Source organism: Schistosoma mansoni, chromosome 4, assembly GCF_000237925.1.
Source record: "Schistosoma mansoni strain Puerto Rico chromosome 4, complete genome".
NCBI lineage: Eukaryota > Metazoa > Platyhelminthes > Trematoda > Strigeidida > Schistosomatidae > Schistosoma > Schistosoma mansoni.
Window position 1 is genome coordinate 17,986,696 of NC_031498.1, and position 26,084 is coordinate 18,012,779.

At 32.4% G+C, this 26,084-nt stretch overlaps 1 protein-coding gene across 1 annotated transcript in view; it reads right to left on the minus strand.

Moving 5' to 3' along the window:
* Positions 1–26,084, minus strand: part of Smp_160240 (furin-1 (S08 family)) — a gene marked incomplete at both ends in the record, with an annotated part of 92,697 nt that overhangs the window by 23,564 nt on the left and 43,049 nt on the right. Inside the window, 3 exons of the mRNA XM_018797034.1 lie at positions 223–435; positions 1,644–1,908; positions 15,492–15,574. Of these exons, the coding sequence (XP_018652116.1) occupies positions 223–435; positions 1,644–1,908; positions 15,492–15,574 (561 nt within the window). The remainder of the gene's footprint in view (positions 1–222; positions 436–1,643; positions 1,909–15,491; positions 15,575–26,084) is intronic.

Here is a 26,084-nt window from a genome sequence, read left to right on the forward strand (position 1 = left end):
TTCTAAGCACTATTTGTTTGCTTGAAAACATAACTTTTACCATGTGTTTTTGTGTTATCATAATTGTGGTGATCAATGACAACATAAATAGACGATTCAGTAAAACAGACTATATCAAATGTTAGTGGATTATGTCATTTAAAAGGTTACAAGTAAAAAACAAATCAAATTGAAGCTAAGCATTTTTCTCAAATGAAAATAATTATGATTATGAAAACTTACAACACCACGTTCACCACGTCCTCCACTGCTATAGGTAACAGCTAAAGTTGAAGAACATAATTCTGCATACCACGGAACAGATCCATGCTCTGAAACTGATCCAACACCTAGTGTATAAATGCTATTTGTGTATCCATCACAATTGCAGTTATCGTGACTTGTACCACCATTCCCACTGGCCCATACAAAAATTGATCCCAAACCACGCCGACCCTTCAAACATAAAAAGTTAATTCAATACATAATTAAAAACAGTTGGAAACAGAATTTAGACGAAATAAATGTATATTCCAGACATTTCACCACTTTATGGAACTCAATTATCTGAGAAATAAGATTTGTAAAATCAAATATCATATTTTTTGACAATCAATAAAAAAACCTAAGATTTATTGTTAGTTTTTGGATACACTAACACGTAATATTGTCATTCATTAGATAATGAGATAACCAATCTGATGGTTTGGGTTAAAACTAGTATGAAGAATATTAGACTGTATTACTCTTGTGAAATTTCAAATGCCTGTAAAGGTATTAACAGTAAACAAAGGGGCTTATACATGATTAATCAAAATCAGATGAGTGGTAGGTTTATTGAGAAGCAGTAATAGATTGTATTTTATATCAGTGTCTAATTAATTTCTAAATATCAAAATCATTCAAGAACTAAAAGGTTGACGGATCATGAATCTTGAACAAAAAAGATGTACTTCATTTTTAAATGCTACAGAACTGAACGGTACGAAATAATCATATATTGTTTTAGGTTTGACATTTAAGAAAGCCACTGAAGTTTATATATATATATCCTATATACGGTCGAAAATATAACACTACTTCATAACTTTAACAAACTTCATATACCACTAAATTGATCTCTCGAGAATGTTCTTATAACTCATACGTCCATTAAAACTGCAGGATACTGAACATAAAAGTAAGTGATTTCATAGTGTCATTTCTCGCTTAACATTTTTACACATATGATCAATCAATAACCTTAAGTCGATACGTCCGAAGTATGAAATTGTCATAATTTCACTAATCATGTATTTATATTTTGGAATTTGGATAAATAACCGATGAAATAAAACTGAATATAAGAGTGGCACTGTAAGAGTCCATGTAATTGTTTTAATATATTGATCGTGTTGCATAGTGTTGCCTGTGAAATATAAAACTGATTTTTAATCCACAACAAACATAATACTAATATGAAGCTTCTAGAAATCGATAGAACACGACAAAAACGAAGTAGCTTTGATAGAAAACTTCCAATAGTACGTCATCTTCAAAAAAAGTGTTGACTATGATCTGATGTTTTCTAAAAAAACAAGTGGAAGTGTGTAGTGTTTAATCTAATTGAGTAAATAGTTATTTAAAAATTAAATTACAAACAAAACAGCATTCAAACTACTTACCATTTGTATTCCATTGCGAAATGCCATTTGAGCAAGTTTACCTGGACCATCAACTGTTTTACCGTCATCTTCTGGACCCCATGATGCAGAATATACATCAATATGTTGTAGCTGATGACTTAGCGAACGCGACTCCATTGCATCAGTCACATCACCATCTAACATACGTACACCACCAATACGAGCTCTATAAGCTATACCTAATCCACATACACTATTATTTGCGGCAGCAGCCACTTCACCAGCGCAACGAGTACCATGACGGCTGAAGTAATAGAAAATAAGAAAAATCGATTATGTAAGAAGTGTTTGTTTGACTTGTTTGTTATTCGATGAGGAAATATGAACAACAATTACAATAGTATTACTCTTTGTCTATGTGACTGAAAAAAGAGTATGCTATAGTTGAATTACAGTCAGATGGAAAGTTCGATCAACTGATTGGAATTCTCTGTCTCTTCGTTCAAAGAACAAATGTTATTTATTAATTTACCATGTTTCAAAGTAAAAAAATGTTATTCATAAGTCAAACAACTCAATGTTAAAAATAAGAATGACCCACATACTATGTTTTCAACCCATACCCTTAATTTGTGTTAATCATTCTTACATTTCGAAAAAGATGTACCGAATAGTTAATAGGCATACTTCAATTATTTTTATAAACAGTGGAGCGTATCAATAAACCGTTAAAAGCAATCGGAGAAATGGAAACAAGTGATAAACACTTTAACGAATAACTTACAAATATCTAAAAGAAAGGTTACTATCAAAACAACATTATCATATAAAAGATTATTTAGTGTCGTTGACTGTACGCACATCGATTACTGATTAGGCACAATACAACTTATTTCAAATTACAGAGATACATTTCATCATATGAAGGCAACAACAAAATATTCAACATTTTTTACAGTTATCTCAGAAATTGATTCATTAGTGTACGATAAATTCCAGCATAAATAGAAAAGACTAACTTGTACTGCCTTGCGAAGTGAAGTAAGGATTATCTGCTTGAAGTTTGAGAAGAAATAGTGACAAAAAACACCAAAAACATTATGATTTATCTAAAACTCTTATAAACTCTTTTGGTAATCTGTTAAAACTCTTCTACTTGAGTTATTTTGGGACAATAACGGATAAGAAATCAGTATCAACTTAATTGCCCCTGGTACGACCGAGTGGGGAAAGTCTGCTCTCCCTCTCGAAATGCTCTCACATGGCCACGCGTATATAGCCTCTGACAGGGAAGTCCTACTCACTGCCTTCTCGTGGCATTACTGTTGTTTATGAAATTGAGAGGACGAAAAGTGAATGTCCGGCGCTTTAACCGGGTTGGTGAATGTGGAGTGTCCACCTAGAGGAGTTGGAAAACCCTGATTCCATACCAATGGTGCACATGGGCTCCAGTATCCTGAGGGAACAAATGGCGTATGAATCAATCGTTGGTCACCAGTTACCATGGGACTGAATCTCCTCACGATGCTCCACTGCCTTGTGGATCAGACCTTTAGGTCGAAGGCTCGGGGTGTGGCCCCGTAAGAAAACCACCTGCTTCAGTTTGGGCACCTGGACAGTATCGTAGCCCTCAAACAAATCAAATGAGATCTGTGTGGCGCATATATATCTGGTGCCCCTTTGTAGCAATATTTATGGGTGTAAATAAATAAATAAATAATCAGATCAGTTTCATATTTTATTTCATAATCTCAAATTTCTAACATAGTAGTTTGTTATATTTTAGTTACTGGAAACACTGAATTGTACCGGTATAAACATTTATCCGCGACGTGTATTAGAAATATTTAACAAAACACTAACTAAACAAAGTGGTTATGGTTGAAAATGAAAAAAACAAATAAACACAAAAATCAGTGAAAACGTGATTATTCGCCTATAAATTTTTGCTCCTAAGTTGAAAAGAAGATTAATGGATAGTTTTCGAACTAATTACAAGCACACTAAACGAAAACAAAAAAAGAATTCTAGTATATGATGTTACGAATTTGATTTGTGAACGTAATCTTAGATTTTTTCGGCTTTCAGACATGAAGAATATGATGCATAAATTGTGTTGAAAGTAGCCATAACATTTCTTAACGTATAGATTCAGACAAACCTGAATGAGTGAATAGTGTCTGAATCAATCAACTATGTTATTTTGTATCTGATGAAGACCACCACCTTATAAAAATGTTAATTTTACTCTAAATAAACCTTATATTTCAGACCGGGACAGTAATCTCTTTATTATATGCATTCGAAAAAGTTGATGCTTGTAATGTAATTTATACTATATATAAACAAACACATAAAAAAGTCACACAAGTGACCTTTATAAAACAGATCAATAACACTATTTGTAAACATGAAGATATATGAATAAAAAAATATATATATGGATAAACTTAAGTCATTCGACAGAAGGCTCCAAATGAGTAAACAACATCGTTAGCACGGGAGATTCGAAAAGATTGTTCAGTTTAAGTATAGTTCGCACCACACACTAACCTTAGTTCAACAACTACTGAAAACCCAAAGAGTACTGAAAAGCTATTTTACCACTGCTTGTAGCTCCCTGGAGGTGGGCAGCAACAATATCTATTAGTTTCGGACTTAAGAAATAAAGATTAGTTAGGTAGAACCAGCGCTATACATTGTTTCTAAACAGTTTGCTGAATTCCCGAAGGTAATTGGTAGAAAATCTTAACAGTAAGTTTCTTCCTTTTAAACAATGTATACGGTAGATAAAATAATAAAATTTCTCATACAATCAAACTGTGATTAGAAACCGATTATGAAATTTAACGATTTCCACAGTATCTTACAAATGGCGATTTCTCATGTCAATATTTACAAACAATCCTACAGTTATGCATCATTAATAAAAACTGCATTTTTGACTGAAAATCCACCAATCCATTTTGATTAATAATTTGAACTAGTATATGTAAAATCTATTGTAATTCAACTGCTTCATTTGCATATCTTCGACAAAATACATACTTCCAATTCATTTGATTTACTCACAATCATATTCAACATTCACTGTAAACGTATAGTAATAAGGCATGATTATGTAATCAATCTTTTAAGAGTGGTTAAATCCAAAGAAATAGATTATCATTGTAAATTTTTAAAGATAACATTTCACAAATCATCTCTTTTTTTGAACTAACAAAAACCAATAAATTTCAATATTTCAAACAGCTAGACATTTTGACACAGTCGTTGTCCTACTACTTAAAAAAAAAATTTAGTTACATAAGCTGAATTGATCTGTACGTTAAATGTGAATTGGTTAATTAATAATTCATGTTTAAAACTATGTAACTTTTTCTAAAGTTCCAATGATCTCATCATGGAAACATGTATATAGATACATTTGTTAATTAAATCATAAGACACGTTATCTATGTATATGTATAGGTAATAATAAATGTTACATAAAACAGCTGTGAAATGTAATGAAATATAAACAGAGTATTAAACAAGAACAAAGCAATAACATGAAGTGAATGTGTATTAAAAAAGAAACATCTATCTGTATACACGTGTACATTTATGTTGATATTGCAAGGATCATATAAATGCAAAACGAAACTATTTGTGAATTGTAACAAAAAGTAGATTCAACATAACGGGTTAGAAACATACATCTAAAATTAAGCTTAACTTTTGGAAATTAACTATTTATTTTGACTTGATTTTATGAGATATGTATGTAGTGCCGCGATTCGTTAATTGTTTACTTCGATAACCGTTATGATTCTAATCTTAACGGTGCGTAAAATCAGAAGACAAAGGATAGCAGCGACTACAGTTTATTGTCAAATAACTCAGGTCAGAAAGCTAACAACACCTGAGCGAATATGAACGAGCGAGTGAGCGGCAAGCGAGAGAGCGAGTGAACAGGCAAATAAACGAATGAAACGAACGAGGAGCAAGCGAGAGAATAGCAAGCAATTACACAGGCAATTTATAGTCACATTTAATAAGGGCACAACAAAGCAAAACAAAGGCTGATAATAGTATTTGCGTGCGTACATATATGGGGAGGAGTATGAGTCATCGAATGATATTTAAGTAGTCAACATTTCGGATAGAGCGTCATGTGCTCTAGTGGTATAGCAGTGCAAAGAATATGCAAATTGTTACTATCTAAATAACGATGTCTGTTAAGTAAGTTATAAAAAGGGTTTAACCAAAATTGGCTATAATCGAAATTGATTGTAGGATGGTTGCTATATGTACATACAGGTTTAAAGCTATATAATTATTAGGTTTTGCAATTTCACGTTACTGAAAACCTTGACTAAATTTTAATCATTAAGGTGGAAGAATATATTTGTAAAATCTCATCAATTGAATTTTAAGTAAATCCAAAGTTTCGCTCGGCAATCTGGTTCAAGCTTGTTCAAGGAAATATAACCAAATATCAAATTATCTAATAAAAATAGGTACATGGTACTCCGGTTACTAAATAGGTCATCCAATCATGTCAAAAGTGTTTAAAGTAAGCATTCGCTGTAGTTCGTATGAGGCATGTGATGTGTAACGAAAAGTGTGTTAAGATGACAGATTGTGTGTATTCCTAAGTGAATCTGATGTATGAAAAGAAATTTCATTGACTATATATAGCCTGTGATCGGTATATTTTTGAAGAAAACGTACAATTTGTCTATATGATATGAGCAAACAAGTCACAGCATGCATAAAATGAAGATAAATAAACAAAATAAATAAACGAATACTGAAGTTATTTTGCTGTTCAAGTTAATTGTTCATCATTTATTCAGAGTATGTGGTGATGCCTTATATTAACTTGGCCCCCAAATACTGTGAAACTATTCGTTTAAATTTAGACGAAAGTTCTTATATATTAATCAGTCTTTGTTGGCATATGTAAGTCCTGTGAAGAGGGCCTCAGTATGACCCTTTTATCATAAGTTTCATAGAACAGGTGGTTTATGACTTGCAGTAAAATCCAGGGTGTGTTTCGTCCTGTTTAGGGCTCTTCAGACAGATGTGCTTGCATCTCACTGTTGTTGTTCATCATGAGACTTGAAACTAGCACCTTTCGACTCACAGACTGATCAAAATTCAGTCGAAACTTTCCACAAGGTGATAATTCAAAACCTTACTGCTAATGATATAAATGTTACACCAGTCCAAAAGCTTAGAGTGAGGATGTTTGGCTTAAACGAAGTCTTAATGTCAGCTGGTCTGGGTCAAATAAGGAGTAATGCACAAATGGCTTCCTACAAACCAAAACTTATTCCATGCCAATATTGAGAATCAAAGCGAAATTTATGAGCAAACAATGTTATTTTCGATTGGGCTTTCACCATTCTTTACTCTGATGTATTATAATATTTATGTAAAAACATTAAACCAATCAAGCCAGTTTATGAACCAGTGATTACAGTCGAATAGATTGCATAAATAAACAATAAGTAGAAAGTACAAATTGATGGTATGATGAAGGGTGTACTAATTGTGATAAGAATAATAAATGCTTGGGTTAATGTTTCATAATAGGAAATAGGTCAAGGACTTAAAAAATATAGACACTGAAATAGCATTCATTAAAATTATTGAAATTACGTAATAAGGAGTGTTCAAACAATTATTCTGTGACTATGGACATAGAATGAATCAACTAGATATAGATGTGGAATTTGTGAATTTATTTTCACAAACAACAGATATGGTACCAATCTTACTCGAGGGAATTAACAGATTTAAAACCACATTGGTTGACATCTTCCGATAACACAAATATAGTAGATATACCATGAAATCCCCACTTACCAAACAGAACCGAGATGTTTTAAATAGGCTTAGAAAATATATGACTCTAATCATAAGCAAGTCACACAAAGGATGAAGGCTAATTCTAATGAACGAAACAAATCACATAGATAAAATGAATTTGGTTTTCGATGAACAGATTAAATTCCAGAAACTTGGCAATGTCAAAGGTATAAACATGAAAACAGAAAAACTACTGACATGTTCAGATGACTCTATAAACAAGAAACAAGAGTTTATTCACAATATGTTGATTGAAATAGGTTATTCATTAGGTTTTCTGAAGAAACACTCGCATATAGTGAACAAGAAAGTGGTGACACTGACGGTTAGTAAGCTTAAATTCAACATAAATATAACTAGTGATTCACTACGGGATAGACGGACTAAAACAGTGAAAAGGGTGTTTTGTGCACCTAACATCAGTCTCTTGTTTTCTAGCCGACTTGTCGTTACTCTTCGGTTAAAGGTTGAGTTACCCGGCTATTCCATGTCCACGTCTATCTATGAATTCAGATGCTTCTGCGGGGAAACCTCTATCGGGCGCACGGCCAAACAATTAAGCTAACGAGTTAGTGACCTGTTACGTCTGGCCGATTGTGAACGCTATATTCGCTTCCCTAAGCTAGTTCCGTACCCCCGAGCTAGAACTACTCCGCGACTTGAAGACGAGAGAAAAGGCACAAAGTGTGAGGGAAGCACTTTACTACAGGGTTCCTTTATGTACAGAAAATACAGGGATTTTATAGTAATTTAAGAGTCCTTGAGTTTTACCGAAAGTTCTAGAATACTGCTAAACATAGTAGCAGTATATTAATCAGCCAATCAGGATCTCCACATGTGACTTTCTCATTTTCGTTATTTTAGTAACATAACTTCACATAACTTCTAATTAATCGCTGATTGGTTGAAAATGCTCCTTGATGACCCATGAGTTTGTCATGTCGCTTGCGAGAAAATTGCAGGGTCATCCCAACATGACCAATATCATGTGCGTCAGGTCCTTCATACTTCAGACCGAACGAATTCTATCGATCAAGTTGCAATGTAGTCACTAGTCTGGGTGACTTGACATCGCGTGCATTATGGTGAGATGTAAGGTGGTGGTTGGAGGAAAACGTTAGGAACCCCTGAACCTAGGTTTCGTACTGTTTGGTACTCGTCAGCAAGGTATACCTGTAGTCCTGAGGGAATTGATGCTCCCTGACGGATCCGATCTCATGTCAAAGAGCTATGCAGGCCACAACTGAACTTTTGTAGGACTGAGATGTATTTACAATTGACTGATCACTGGGTAGTGTCATGTGTATCAAGTTCTTCATAGTGCAGGTACAGGTAGAACTTTCTGACGAGTCCAAAATAATACGAAACCTAGGTCAAGAGTATCCTGTCGACTACCTCCAACTAATATCTCACTTCTTATTACGTAATTTCAATAATTTTAATGAATGCTATTTCAGTGTCTATATTTTTTAAGTCCTTGACCTATTTCCTATTATGAAACATTAACCCAAGCATTTATTATTCTTATCACAATTAGTACACCCTTCATCATACCATCAATTTGTACTTTCTACTTATTGTTTATTTATGCAATCTATTCGACTGTAATCACTGGTTCATAAACTGGCTTGATTGGTTTAATGTTTTTACATAAATATTATAATACATCAGAGTAAAGAATGGTGAAAGCCTAGTTGAAAAAAATTGTTTGCTTGTATATATATATAACTATGAAAAAGCCTGAGTATCAATTGTATTTACATTAAATTAAAAACAATTATGCTTTATAACGAAAATTGATCACTCCTAAGACAGTTGAATAAATAGCTCAGAGGAATTAAAATGTTGACTCGACCAATAACAAATTAAACAGTAAGTCATTAATCAAAGACTTCCAGTTCACATTAAAAGTAGTAATATAATGAGCGATTGAGACTAGACAGTTTTCCATAATTGTGATAGGGCACTTAGACACCGTATAAGTTTCCTTGACGAGATGACTTCAAATGAGGTCAAACAGTTAGTCATAAACACTCGAACAGGACACAAAAATGAATAGGTTCAAGTTAGTCGACTTTATTAAGCGAGTCAAAATAATAATGCCAATAGTAATGAAATGTAATTTTATATATAAGTTTTTAAAATAAAATGAATAAACAGTTGCTTAACCATAACATTCTCTGTGTTCACACCGAATGTAAACAAACAAACATGTAGCACAGAAAAATTAATTCGGAAAATGTTACCTTTTAAAGAGAAATTCATACAGAAACAAATCTGAAGGAAGAGAGCCAAGGTCATTCCTTTGTGCGTCATCATCTATACATAGTAGTTATTTACTGCTACATACTTCTCAGGTCTTTAGATTTTTCCTTATTTCATTTTAAGTGTATGCTTAACTCGTTTTTTTTGAAAATCATGTGTATATGGCAGAACAAACAAGTATGTTCTAGAACTATTATGCCCTATAACAATAGACAACATTGTAATTTAGGTTTTAACAGAATTCACAATTTTGTTTTTTACGTGTTGACTCGTTTATAACTCTTTATTAGTATGAGTGATTAAAAACCGACTCGGAAATCTTTGTATAAAATCGGTTAATTTTGCAATACAATGGTCAGATGAAGATGAAATCAAGGAGGAATGACTAAAATTATTCAATGTCGTTAGATGTTGAGAAACGTTTGATATAAAATTCATTTTCTATTGTTTATTTGAGTCTTCTCATTGATGTTTAGGACTGCAAGTGATCAGTCTCTTATTGGCATATGTGCATCCCATGAGGATTGTCTTAGATCACAAGCATTATAAGCAAAGATGGATGGTGGCTAGCTAATATGGCGAGACGCACGTCCTGGATTCCACTACCAGCCATCATCTATCTTTGCTTATTTGATTAAAAGCTCTGGATTCAAATTTCATCTCCTATCAGGTACTCACTCAAGAAGAGTGTATCCATGATATCTGCTAAATGAACACTCGATCAGATTTCCTAGCCGCTTCTAATAACTTCAGGTTTAATCAACACAGTAACTTGAACATAAGAGAAAAGACGAGAAGTGTGGGAAGAATTCTTTACTCCAAGGTTAGGTTTATGTACAGATAAACGAGGGCATTTATGCATTTACACACGAATTTAAGCTACTGGAACCATAATAAATATAATATCAGTACAAGTAAATATTCACTAAAAGCCGTGACATGTGATTCTACAATCTCTAAATGATTCTGCGAGGATCCGACCCAATGTCAACTGAATAAAACATTTCCTGGGATTTCTGGGTCCCTAGGAACTCTGACAAGGATTTCCCCAAACAAAACGATGGGAAAAAGTAAATGTAGTTTACTCAGATATGCAGAACAACTAAATTCAATCAGTATTGGGTGCTCGATCAAAATAAGATTATCAAGAAGTGATTAGATAATACGAATGACCAATTTATAAAAAATATTGGTCACATCCTGAACGATCACTTAGGAATTTTCTCAACTGGAGTGTTAGGTGATTCAGATTTCTACATTTTAAAAAGCGCTTTTCTTTTGGACGTTACGCATAGAAAATGATTCAAGGTTCCTTACTGATACCTGTCAATTATTTTACACTGTGATACCTATACATATACCATGGCGGTCACATCGTAAAAACTATGGCTGAGATTCCGCCACTACTGAGACTATTATAATTCACAGTACACTGATAGATAAGTTAACTGATGAAAATGAGAAGGGATATCCAAGTGTTGAATTCGGTATTTGTGTAAAACTTACTACTATATACAATTATGTAATAGATTTGTTTTTGAAACAGCAAATTAGGGTACACTGAACATCTATTATTATAGCTTTCATCCTGATAAATGGTTGGCAGAAATCGCCAATAAAACCGTAAACATGGGTTTTGTGCTGGCTAGCACTCATCAGAAAGGTGTGTCTAAAATCTTGAGGGAAATAATGCTCATCAGTACAGTTCAATCAAGACTAACGAACTAGACAAGCATGATATTGGATACTACAACTCAGTGATTAAATAATATAAGTTTTTAAATTCACAGTAAACCATACCAATTCTTGTATCTATGAGACTCAAATAGTATATTATTAGGTTAAAGTATAAACATGTAGTTTATCAACATAATAGGCACAGTTTACAGGTGATATTTCGAAAAACTGGCTAAGATTATTTATATCGAACTGAATATTTATACAGTTATATCATTTAAATTTGTAATTCATTATTACATTACATTAAATGAGCAATTTACAGCGGAATAGCTAGGTCATTTAAAAAAATGAGAATGAACATACACAGCTGCTAATGGGTCTTTTACAAAAATACAGTCAAAATCGTGATGACAACACAACATTTAATCAACTCAACCAATTTTTGGTAATTTACCCCCAACTAATACGTACAAAAAAATCTTGGTACTGTCATAATGACTGGATAACTGCTGCCCGTCCCTTTTATCCTTACTCATTATTAAAACATTTCAAACTATTGGCTTGAACTATAACTTTTGTAAACATCTGTTATCTTTTATTTAATCAGGATAAGATGAAATACATAACTACTGTTTTCGATAATTTCCTAGAATCTAGTTTAGGAATTAGAAAGTATTAGAAATGACAAAATATGTACAATTACTAACGTTAGTTTAAATAAGCGATGAGTACTAATAAATTGTATATGATATAAAAGAATTGATTACTTTCCATAGATTATTCAATTGAGATTGATAGAGTAAATCCACAAGCTGCCCTAAAGCATTTAGTCATAAATTCCAAACTAATCCATAAGACAAAATTGAAAATTGTTCAACTGATAATTTTGTTTTTTAAAAAAAAATAATGAAACATTGAATTTGAAAATTTCGCTTAAAGCTCAACTATTTATTTGAAAAAAATATAGGAATAAATTTAAATTTCATTATCATAGATTACTATTATCATCATCATCAGCGTATATCGCATACCAACAAAAATCCTATAAAATGAATGTCATTGTAAATGAAAAAACGAATAAAGGGAATACAAAAAAAAGAAAAAAAATCATTGAACTGAAATTTTTTTAAAAAAAAAGTAGGTAGAAAGTATGTTGCATTGATTTTTATTGCTTGAATTACTTTACGATAAATAGACTTATGGCAACATCAAACTATGGATAGAGAAAAGAAAATTTTTTTATAGGAAAAGAAAAATAGTATGGTGACGACAAGTAAATGGTGAGCAAACATTTTCATAATACAATATATATATATATATATACTCAGTTCATTAGCTAAATCATCTAGGATTGAAGACAACTGGTAAAAGAAATGAGTAAAACTGAGACTCAAATTTCAATACAAAGCAACGGTAAGAATATTTTATTCAACACTTCAAGATTTTAGAAATGTTATGATTTTAAAATAAAGTTTAGTCTTACTTAGAATAAACTTTTAAACCAAGAGACCTTCGAACGCATTGTCCTATTCAGTACTGTAAACAAGGAGGACTCAGGATCATTCTTATGGGGCGTGTATCAGTTGTTGAAAAGAAATGTTGGGGTTAACTCAAATAAATAGTAATCTAAGCTGTTGAAGTTACCAAAATAACGAAAACTTTTATAAACTTTCACACCCCATTAATATTGTAACCACTGTGATGTGATGCCAACAGGTAATCCATACCCATTCCTGATTGTTATTACAGGATATAAAATATTATATATATTATAATATTCACTAATCTTAATGTCTTTTCTTGAGACAAAAACATTCCTAAAAATTCAGTCATCACCTTTTATATTTGTGTGAGGTTGTATCCGTTGAGTTGTTGTTATATATCAGACCTCCCATCGATCCAGCTTTATTAGATGCAATTTCCTAAGGAAGAATCTCCCATTCATTCTTGGTCCGGACTCAAACAATATGTAGTTATAGCACAAACTTAGTTGAACTACCAACAAGTATAACATAAAATTCACATATTCCTGACGCTTATTTATGTCATAGCTTATTATTCTAAGAATTTTTCAACTATTTGATCTCATTTCGAGTGAAATTCGAACAGAATTACTTCAACTAAAAAGCTTACTCAAGATTGAAATATCACAAATATTGTTAAACAGAAGTTACTAATATTACATGATATTTAAATTGAATAATCAACGATTGAGTCAAAACAGGTAATCCATACACAAACAGGCATGATCACACAATAAAATAATCATCAACATCTACGTTGAATTTATTCAATATTTTAATTGAAAAGTAAGGCAGACAGTAACAAGTGTAGCAGTTTAAACTGTCTGTTTTCAGTTTCATTTTCCAGATTGTCGTAATCTAAGACTTGTGTTGCTTTCCATTGTTGTCTGTTGCTTCCCTTAATAAACGTAAGCACAATGTGCGCTACCTATGTCGTCGGCACACTTTTTCAGTTTTTCATCTCTCCTGGTTTACGCTATTCTCTGTGCTCCTCGAGCACACAAATCCCTTTCTGACTAAACATAAAACCATACACAAGTTGTAACTTTTATTTTATTCAGGAAAATATTAGTCTAAACAAAAGAGGAATTTAATTATAGCTATCCTGAGTTGAAAACAATTCAACATTTCCAATGATAAATTGAATAGAACCATGAAGACGTTTTATACGAACATTGAACAACGACTGCTGACATTAATTTTACTGCAGATAAACTATACAACAAATTTATATCAACTCTGTTATTATAATCAAATAGACTGTAATTAACGTACAAACAAAATATACTTACCAAGTTTACTGAATTATAAACAACACGTTTGAGTTAAGTAAAAGAGTTATTATTAAAGTCTGGAAATCAATCTCGAGATTGATTATCATTACATAGTTTAGGTGACCAGTAACTATCAAAACTGAAACAAATACTACCTTCTTTTAATATATACACACTATATTCTTATTTTTCCTATACACTTTCTCTTTCATTTTTTTTACTATTGTTGTTATTATCATATTCATTCCATCGTTTGTTTTTGTGATTTACCTCCCAAGTTATTTGTCAATTTTGCAAGTAACCTACACAGATAAACATCTATGAAAAAGCTTAGATTATTTTATCTTCGTATAATACGGAATTTCTATGATCGACAAAAATAATTATGATATACATATATCTTTATAGAATTAAGGTAAAAGTGATATCTGCTGATGACTTTGAAGGATCTATCAGCCAATTAGGGAACAGAACCTAGTTATAAAAGAATTAGCGGCAAAAAGTCAATATTATAACAGTGGAATAATAAATTAATATTCAATCATCATATTTCGAATTATTCTTTGTAGTAAAAGAAAAAGGTTAAGTTTTGCAGAATAATAGTCGGGCTATTGTTGTAAAGTAGAATTATCAACCCTTAAAGCTTTCGTCAGCAACTATCGCTAGCGATAATACAAAAAGCCTAGGTTTAGATATTACGAGGTAAGCTGGAGTTCTGAGATGGATTTACAAATAAAGGTTAGTGTTTTCATTACTAACTGACATCAACTATAATGCAATTTCTTGTCACTTTTCTGTTTACACATTTATGAAATTTGGGACTAGAATCAAAAGTACAGTTTAGAGTAGGGGAATACTATCTAGCCTAATGAAGCACTCATGAATACTTATTGTATCACATTAAGTACTTTACCACACATTCTGCTTTAAAAGCAGATATATTTTGTAATTTAGTTTCACTTTCGGTTGATTTCAAAAATTTTAGCAACCAAACATTGCCAATATTTAATTCAATTGTAATGACATACAAGTTATGTATCACTGCACTTTAAATTTCGTTCAAAATACACGAGACTTCATCGCAATCCTGACTAGTTAACTCAAGGGTGTCAATATACTATACTGTTACCAAAATGTAAAAGGCTTTACTACACTAGGTTTTTTAAACAAAGTTATCTTCAACGTCTATACATACGTTGAAGATTTTTTTAGAAAACAGTTTGTATAGAAATTATTAGAATTACGATTATATTAAATATATAGAAAGAAATTTATAACAGACTTACTTGGTATTACTTTTATCTCTTGTTAAATAACGAGGTTCTGGATTATCATCATTACTGTTCACATCATATGATGCAAATGGATCCTAAAGTCAGACAAAATCATAATAATACCAGTCAGAATAAGTAGTGTAAAAACTATGACTCGAATAGATGGTGAAATGGATAACAGTTATGAAAAGATAAAGTAACTTAAAGATTGTTCAAATCAATCAAAAGATGAATGAAAAGTGTAAAGTGTACGACGGCTATTCAGTCCAAGCATGAGAGAGATTGAAGTCCTTTAAGTCTTCCAGCAGAAACATCAACTTCATATCATTAATGTGAGATGAATAAATTTGATAACAGCTTTCATCGCAAACTAGAGCTAATGAAAAGCATCAACATCATATCCTAGTATGAGGAGTTTTGTGCAAGATAGAACAGCCGAGCATTTCTTTTTGGCTTTTTTAAATTTTCTAAACAATTTTCATCTATGAAGAAAATGTTTGAAAATTAATGAAAGTTCCAGGGTTCTTTCCAGTGATAAATAATACAATGTCATCAGTGAACTTTCATCAAGAGTAATGATAGTTATCTAATATAGAGAATGAAAAATACCGATAAATCTCAGCTTATTGATCTAATGGTAATCACTGTAATATCTATAGGGTTTCAATTACACTTGCTGTGAGGAGAATAGTGCGGACTATTGATGCGTTCTGTACCTTTACAGAACAAATATCAAGTTCATTAGGAATTTTAACGATCTTTTAACCACAGATTTCTTACAATCAAACAACTGGGCAGAAATATTTGAATGCCCCACGACAAAAACGTAATCTGAGCCAATTCATCTACCTATATAAAGGTTAAATCATGGAAATAAAAACATTTCCTCGGAAAACAAATAGCAAACAACGTTTATTTATAGTGACTGGTGGTAGTGATGGCATCCCAAAGTACTATGGTGACATCGTAATTAGATTGTTAAGTTCAACGGATGAAATATTATTGCAACAATAAAATATCACAACCAAAAATGTTGACACATCATACAGTTTTTTTTCTAAAAATAATAATTAAATATCATCAGAAGGAGTTTTTGTGGAGATTTAGTATTTTCATAGTTGAAAAGGGTGAGAGTCAATTGAACCATCGGATGCCGGCTCAGTGGTCTATCGGTTAAGTGCTCTGAGCGAGACTGGTAGGTCCTGGGTTCGAATCTCGCGAGGCGAGGTCGTGGATGCGCACAATAGAACAAAACGGCCGTTCAGTGCTTCCAGGTTTTCCCTGGTGGTCTAGCTTCAATTGGCTTACGCTTTCAACTATGAAAATAATCAAGTATACAATTTAGAGTTATGCTTTCATAATCTATTCAATATGAATGTATCCTATAATCATCGATAATGAATTATCTTTAAGTATATTTGAAAAGTGTAAAAATGAAAAAGGGGTCAATCGAACAAACAAAATTTTCATTTAATATTTTGTTTGCCTTTTCTTAATTCTATAAAACAAACAATAAATGATAAAGTGTTTCATTTTATACCTTTTTTATATTTTACAATGATTAAACATATTTAATGACTTATGAAAATAACAACGCGTAAACAGCAACTAGAAATAGGTAAAATGAAATGACCGTAATAATGAAACAACCTGAATTCATTTCAAGTACTTGCTTACATACTACTTACAAAATGTGAGTTGACAAGAGCGAAATATAAAAAACATTCTCGTACAAACAAAAAGAAAATAACAAATATAATCAGTGAATTAGATTATTATTATTGGATCGTTATTATTATTATTATTATTATTAGTAGTAGTAGTAGTAGTAGTAGTATGAGTAGTATTATTAGACTAAAATGAAAGCATCTTTTGAATAAATTAAACTTTAAAACTTTCCACCAAATGCCCTGGTACGGCCGAGAGTGGGGAGAGTTCGCTCTACCTCTCGAAATGCTCTCTGACAGAGAAGTCCTACTCACTGCCTCCTCGTGGCATTACTGTTGTTTATGAAATTGAGAGGACGAAAAGCGAATGTCCGGCGCTTTAACCGGGTCGGTACACACGGCAAGTCCGCCCAGAGGAGTTGGAAAACCCTCATTCCAAACCAATGGTGCAACGGGCTCCAGTATCCTGAGAGAACAAATGGCGTATGAATCAATCGTTGTCCACCGGCTACCATGGGACTACATCTCCTTAAATTGCTCCACTGCCTTGTGGATCATACCTTTAGGTCAAAGGCTCCGGGTGTGGCCCCCTAAGTAAACCACCTGCTTCAGTTTGGGCACCTGGGCAGTATCACAGCCTTCACACAAATCAAATGAGATTTGTGTGGCGCATATGTATCTGATGCTTCCTTGTACCAATATTTATGTGTTTACATAATAATAATAATAAAACAGAATGTAACAAATCAATGAACAAATTTCGTAAATTGTTTTTTTCTTTTTTCACAAAGTTAAATTCTCTTATGTTTCATAAAGTTCATTAGAGATTTCTTTTATTCTTTTTTTTCTATTTAAGTTTATCCTTCATTTCATTTATCAATAATAAATTATTGAAAAAAAAATTAATTTAATTGTCAGAAACAAACTTTTATTCTGGGTCATTCTATTTTGCCTTTAGCTAATGTCAAATGAATTCATTAACATCTCTCTTTTTCTTTTTCGATTAAATAATGATTTAAATGGAATTTATTTCCAAGAGTATAGAAATATACAATGTCATAGAGCATTAGAAGTGATGCTAATATCATCATGGTTACCTTTTCTATTCAGTGAGAAATTTTATTGACTTGTTATAAATTAAGAATATTTTTTATACAGAATAAAAAAGCTGAATGAAATCCATAGTAAATAACCTGTAAAAGGACTGTTATATAATGTTAAATAAAGAGTGTTTAAACTAATTCAATAAGATTTTAATGACTAAATGCGTTGTATCTCGTGGAGAATTATGAATGGTAACTCTGAGGACTATTTATGGACCAATATGATATGTATATTTCTTATTGTATAATTGTTAAGTAACTAAACTATTCGTACCCGTGTTCCTCTTATTATATACTTGATTTTGACCCATAGACAATTATTATATGATTTACCATTCTTCAGTTATGCCCTGTCTATCAATTACTATTTCCCCTATTCACAGCCACATTTGGCCAAATCTTGTACAAATGTTATTTTCTATTTTATGATATGATGTGGTCAGTTTGATTGGTATATAAACCCATTATGTTTGTGAATAATGATTCATATTGCAGAGGCTGTTATTAGTGTTCTGGACCTAAATGGCTGGGCTAGGCAGATAGCGGGACTGATAAGTACTCAAGACTGCTTATACGACTTTTTGTGTATCATAGCTCTGATCGATAATTCGCTCCGCTCTGATTGGCAGGAATCAGCACGTCCATATATACTAAACAGGGCACGCACGCATCACATGATATAACAAAATGAAAAGTGAAATGAAGCTGAAGCAATAAATTATATTAATTATGTAAATGAAAGCATGCAATACAAAACTGCTTAGATCACAGTTGATGAGATTTTGAGATGTAGTAGAAGCTGTAAATTAGCAAGTATTTTATAGTTTAAAGAGGATTAGATGAGAAGTGAGGTTAAATGCAGCATCAGCGACTGATCAGATATCAATTTTTAAAACAGCTATATAGACTTAAAAGAAATGACGGTATGACTTGTATAAAAAAGTATATATTAATTATTAAAAATTGGCAACAACTTAATTCAAACTAATAATGTTAAATATTTACTGATCTAGTGATTTAAATCAGTAGCATGTTTATCAAGTAAAGTTCAGAGTCAGTATACAGCAGATTTAGGTTTTTCATGAGGGATAACGAAATAAACAGAGGAAGATTATCACTATTTCTGTGATTTTAAAAGCTGTTCCCAACCGTATTTATTTGTTCATTCATTTATTATTGTGAACACATAAATATTGGAACAATTGGACACCAATTTGTGTGTAGCCTGTGATACTGCCCAGGTGACCAAACCGAAACAGATGATTCTCTTAGGGGGCCACACCCGGAACCTTCGACCTAAAAATCTGATCCACAAGGCAGTAGAGAAACATCAGCAGATGCAGTCCCATGGTAACCGGTGGCCAATAATTGGTTCACACGCCATTTGTCCGTTCAGGATCCCGGAACTCATGTACACCATTAGTTTGGAATCAGGGTTTTCCAACTCCCCTTGATGGACCCTCTGTCTCCACCAATCCGGTTCAATCTCTGGATACTCACTTTTCGTCCTCTCAATTTTGTAAACAACACCCTGCTACGAGAATGCAGTGAGTAGGACTTCCCTGGCAGTGGATATGTACGGTTGGCCCTGTGAGGGCATTTCGAGAGGGAGTGCGGACTCTCCCCACTCTTGGCCGTACCAGAGCATTTGGGGGCCTCCCAACCGTATGAGCAGTGGTGGCCTAGTGTTTATAGCACTTGACTACCAAATACTAAATTGAAAGTATCAACACCTATTTGTCAAGACAAAATGTTCATGGGCCCGCAAACAAAAAGCATGCCTCAACGCCAATGAAATAAACGAGCACTTGATTTAATAAATTCATCTCATCGTATTGATCTCGTGTATTGAGAAGAATCCTGAAATTAAACACAATTCCTCAACCCTCTAGACAAATCATTATTAATATTTGTCAAATATATTTTATCACTTATAATTTTCAAAATATTATTCCCACCATTTTATTTCAACTCTTTGACAACAGATACAAGAACATGTATTACACATAAATTCCCTAAATATCACTCATTATCTGATGTGTGTGTGTGTGTTCATGTATGATGAAGGGAAATTCTCGATGGAATATTAAAGAAGAAACAATAAACTGATAAATTTAAAAATTTAGTTTCAAAAAAATAAGAAACATGGGTTGAATGGATTTCCATAAAAATGTTAACTGACTAAACAAACACGTTAATGTCAACTAAACGAATTCAATATACGCATATATTAACCAAACTAATAAATCACTTTAGTATAAATAAAATTAAGCTTACATAAATATTTTTCATGTTTTATTTTAAAATTTCTTTTTTCAGAACAAATGACAAACTACAAAACATATTAGTAAATATAAATTAATGATTTTGTAGACTTGAAAGAGATATTACTTATTTAGATACCTCTAAGATAAAATTGAAAGCAGAAGTGACTTGTTGAACAGATCACACAACTGTATAACATGTAGTCGAGATCGAATTTTGGGCGAGACTATAATTTATCAATGATCTTTGAGCAACGATGAAGTGACCTTTGAAAAATTCAACCACTTACTAGGGTCACAAGAGGATTATGCACTAGTATGAGGAAGTAAGATTAAGATTCAACGTTAGAAAACAGGTTTAGGGGGAGTGTTTCTCTCTGAGCTAAATAGTTTGGTCGTACAGCTCTCATCGTTCCTCTGAACAACATCATCAGTACAAACGTCGCGTAGAAGTGAAGTGTTCGAATTTCTCCACAGAGGACTCGATCTTGATTGGTTACTGTTGGACTTTAACCTGTTATTGTCTATTTCGACAGGACAAACTGCGAGTTATGTGTTGAGAAATTCGAACACTTCATTTCTACGCAACGTTTGTGCCGATGATGTTGTTCACAAGAACGATGAAAGCTCCACGACCAAACCATGTAACTCAGAGAACAAAACTCAGCCATAGCTACAAATAGGGTTAGTAAATAGAGTTAAGATTTTAATCCCGAACTGACATCAACTAAAGTGCCAAAACGCCATTTTAACAATTAGATGATTTGACTTGGCACCAAAATCCAAGATTTACCATCTTAAATCTAATTCGTCTATAAATCATAGTCACGCCAAATTTTGTTTCTCCTTGCTTCAGTTCGGGTAATTTGGTAGTATTATTAACCCTTAAACAAAATAATGTGGTTCACAATAGAGTGGGTAGACCAGTATCTGATTACTTAAAAATGCTTACATGTAAGTAAATACAAAAAATATCAAAGCTGGTCAGAGATCATAAGATTTTGCAGGTTTTTTTCCTCATATCTAACGACAAATAATATTTAAAAATAGTAATAAGTTTGAGCTTTATTGAAGTATGTACTCAATAAGTCCTGGCGCACACTTTTCTCCCACAAATAAATAAAGATGTGACAGTCCGAGTAACAAATTATGTCTGACTGCAACTAAGCTTGAATCTAAACTACTGATTACTAGAGCTTATTACTGTAAAAATGTAATCACTGAATAAATTATTGTCTTAAAAGTACGATAACAGATTATATGATTTTTACAATTCTTAGTATTATTGGGCCACAGGTTTGAGAACAAGAAGGAAAGGCGTAGAAGGCTGATAATTAGTTTAATGAAGGGTATGAATTATAAAATAGATGTACAGTTAAATAGAAATAATATATTTGTAAAATCTCAGCCAATGAATTTGAATTTGCTCCAACGATTCGACTGTTGAGTCTGGTCCAAGCTTTTCCAAGGAGTTCAAATTCATTCGCTGAGATTTTACAGATATATTCCTGCTAGTTAATGTTTGACATCAGCTCGGCGCTCAAATACTGTGAAACTGTTCGCTCTAATTTAGACGAAAGTTCTTATAGAAGTACAGTTGTTTTGATATCATACTAAAAGCCAACTTTGTAACCGCTAGATATTTTAAATAAAATATGAAGTTAAAATAATGTATAGAAATAATTAACTTGTTAAACACTATGGGGACTTTGAAGAGATTTTGTATTGACTAAAGGTAAGGTTCTGTCTTAAATTGACATACGCCTAATACATCAGTGGTCTGTTGAAACTTCTGGGTCACCTATTTTTCGGCATGGATTTATTGCCGAGTTTTTCTGTTTTATATTTGTTTTAAAACACAATTATATGGACTGAACGAATATTTTTTTTCAATAATTTCTCATCAGGTTCTACAATTATAAATTCAAATTAATAATCCATAAAATTGGCCAGGTTCAACATGTGAAGCAAGGATTGTTAGTCATATAAAATCAAGTCAAATCGTTAGTGTTGGGATGACTAATATGAAGTGTTAACTTGAATCAGTTTATAAGTGAAATGAAATTGAGATAAATGACCAGAATAAACATAATCAACATGGGATGAGAGAGAGAATAATGTAATTACAAATCAGAAGTTCCGTAATATGTAGAATAATATGACTTAGATTAGATATAGTAGATAGGGGTGGATGCTGAAAAAATTTATCGAAAATGTTAGCAAGTGTAATAATAATAATGACGATGGTAAGATGTGTAGATAAGATATAAAAATGAACATTAATCAAATTAGGTCACCATGTTATAAAATTGATTATGAACTAATTGGCCAGGGTAAAAGGAGCGGCTGAACATATTTCTTTTGAATGCAAAGTTCTGGCTTTTTTCATCCGAATAGTAGCTGCCTCAGACGTCAGGATTCTCAGTCTGACGGAATTAGGTAGACTGATGTTAACACGATATATTATTGCGAAAGATTGTTCCATGTTGGCTGCATGTCCCGTCTGAAATAAATGAGCTAAACTGAAGCTGTTAAGCGTTTTAACTACACCTTTGCTTAATCACACTGAGAGGTGCTCACGAGCCCGAATATACAAATTCCTAGAACATCTGCTAATGTAACTTGCTCCACAGGAGCAGTTGAATTGATAGATACAGAAAGAAGTGGCTAATCCAGGCAAGTTATCTTTCAGCTTCGGAGCGATCATTGGACGTGTGGAAAACATTAGTTGTAGTTTGCCTGCTTGGCTAATTACGTATGATAACCGCATGTACTGGCCTAATATCATCAAATGCTTCAAACTTATTGGGAGTTCGATTACCAAAAAATTAAAAATGAACTATTAAAGTACTTCCCATACTTTTCTTCTTATCTGTCCTTTGGAGAAATTAAAGATAATTGCCATGTAATTCAAGTACTAAATATATAACGCGAAGAAGAGGTATCATGGAAGCGGAACAACTTATAAATATTTACGGGTGAATATGAATAGCAGCCAATCATTATCTAAAGCCATCTTTTATAGAAATCTCTTTTTAGAATTACAAATAAAATGAACATAAAACGGGAATTCATCACAATACTGAACATTTTGCGTTGAAAGTTGTTTACTGTAATCAAATATAGGTTACTTAATGAAGGAATTATGATTATTACTACTACCTGTATTCAGTATGCTAGTAATAAACTAATTACAATCTTAACTACAATTCAGATTAAACATGCTGCATGGTGTTTCGTAGCTAAAACATTAATTGAAAGATTGAATACAAAATCCTCTTCCACCACATCTAAATGTCTTGTTTTAGGAATCAATCATTAAAATTAATTTACATCTCTTACTAAACACTATAAATTAACAAATCATTAAACACATAATAACGAAATGTCAGATATAAATACAACAGTTGGAATATTAGTCCAATTGAATTTTTTTGAATCTACTTAAATCAAATCAAGAAGCAGTATGCATCCCAGTACACCAATCGAGCTTTCAATGATTGATTTATCGAAAATACAAACTTTCATTAACAGAAAATATAGACTAAAAGTTTCAATATCCATTAGTTATACTCGTTGTCTGCAAATGCCCTGGTACGGCCAAGAGTGGGGAGAGTCCGCACTCCCTCTCGAAATGCCCTCACAGGGCCAACCGTACATATCCACTGCCAGGGAAGTCCTACTCACTGCATTCTCGTAGCAGGGTGTTGTTTACAAAATTGAGAGGACGAAAAGTGAGTATCCAGAGATTGAACCGGATTGGTGGAGACAGAGGGTCCATCAAGGGGAGTTGGAAAACCCTGATTCCAAACTAATGGTGTACATGAGTTCCGGGATCCTGAACGGACAAATGGCGTGTGAACCAATTATTGGTCACCGGCTCGACCATGTATCATATAATGTGATTTTGAATAGATCCATAACTTTAATAAAATATGAAAAGTGTATACGATATTATCTACAGTGATTGATCCAATTTTTTTAAAACGTATAAGAAATGCTTTTTTGGCAGTAAAATCAAACTGCGCATAGAACAGATACTCTTTCAATTATGACACTATTTAAACAACGTAAGTTTGTACGAGAAAACTGTTTATCTGCTCTAGCCTATCGTTTTTTTAAAAAAAAGAACATTTGTAGAAAATTGTGCAGTAATTAAATTTCTCACTACCCCCCACTCGTTTTCATTTTATTAACATTTTACAATCATATTTTCCTATATTTCAAACAATCAAAAATAAAATGGTGGCATAATGATAACTGAAATTCTTCGATAGTTGGTGTTTACATCAATAAATGATTCGAGTTGAAAAATATGTACCATATATATACAGGGATTTGTGACTTCACTATTGAATGATATTAAGCTAGCTGGAAAACCCTAAAGTTACCATCAATTATTCTTATTTGATATCGTGAATGTGAATGACTAAAAGCCTTCATAAAATATAATGAAACAATTATTGAAATACTGTTTAATTTTTCTATTATCGTCTAGTCTATAATCATCGGTGATGAATATCATCTACAAATAAATGTATACATATGCTAGTTAATAAAATTTAGAACAAAAAAGGGATGAAATTAAAAAAATTAGATGGAATGTAACAACATTCCAACATGATAAACAAAATACTTGAATCACAATGCATTTATTAAAATAAATAGTGATGTTATTTCATCTCTTATTTAATATCATTATGGGGATTTGTGGAGATTGTAGTAATTTTAACAGTTCAATTCATGAGTCGATCTAGGCTAGACCTAGATGGTCGTCTCATCCTACCATGGGACTCCTCAGTAGTGAACATCCACGATCTCGCATGTGGACGCTTAACCTCTGGAAAACACTGAGCCAGCACCCAACAGGGTTAATGTATAACTTCAATCGATCCATGATCCTGAGCAGCCCTTTATCCATTGTCTCAGCCGGATAACTGTCTTACATCCGACATGGATTGGACTTCACTGGCCACGGTTTCTCACTAGAATCAAAATGACATTTTTCTGAGAAATATACATTTTTTTTAAAGAAATAAAGGAATGCTTAATCTTCTTCGAACAATTATTAATTTCACATTTTGTAGTAAAATAAAAACGATGATATATGAAACACACAAAGAAAAAAAGAAAATTTAAAACCAATTATTACTGTCTGAAATTGAGAAAAAAATCCACATGATTGTCAGTTATTCTGCAAAATACAAACGCAAATAACTTTAGGTATGGAATTCATACAAATGTTGATGAATAACAAGCTTCATTAGTTGAAATGAAGAAATTCAATCAAGTAGAGATTACCTAATAAAGACTCTGAAACTAGATGCATTTAAAAGCATAGTTATCAGAGAATTAGATAACTAAGGTAAGTATTCGTGAAATTATTTATCATAATGAAACAAACAATCAACAGTGAATTTAAACAGAAACGATTCAATAAAATAATGCTTAGAAACTCAGAACCTAACAATGCGACTTGTTACAAAACATTAGACGTTTAAGAATATTTTCCATAAACAATGATTTTTTCTCTATTATTACAGTTTAAGAAAAAATTAAAAGATAATGTAG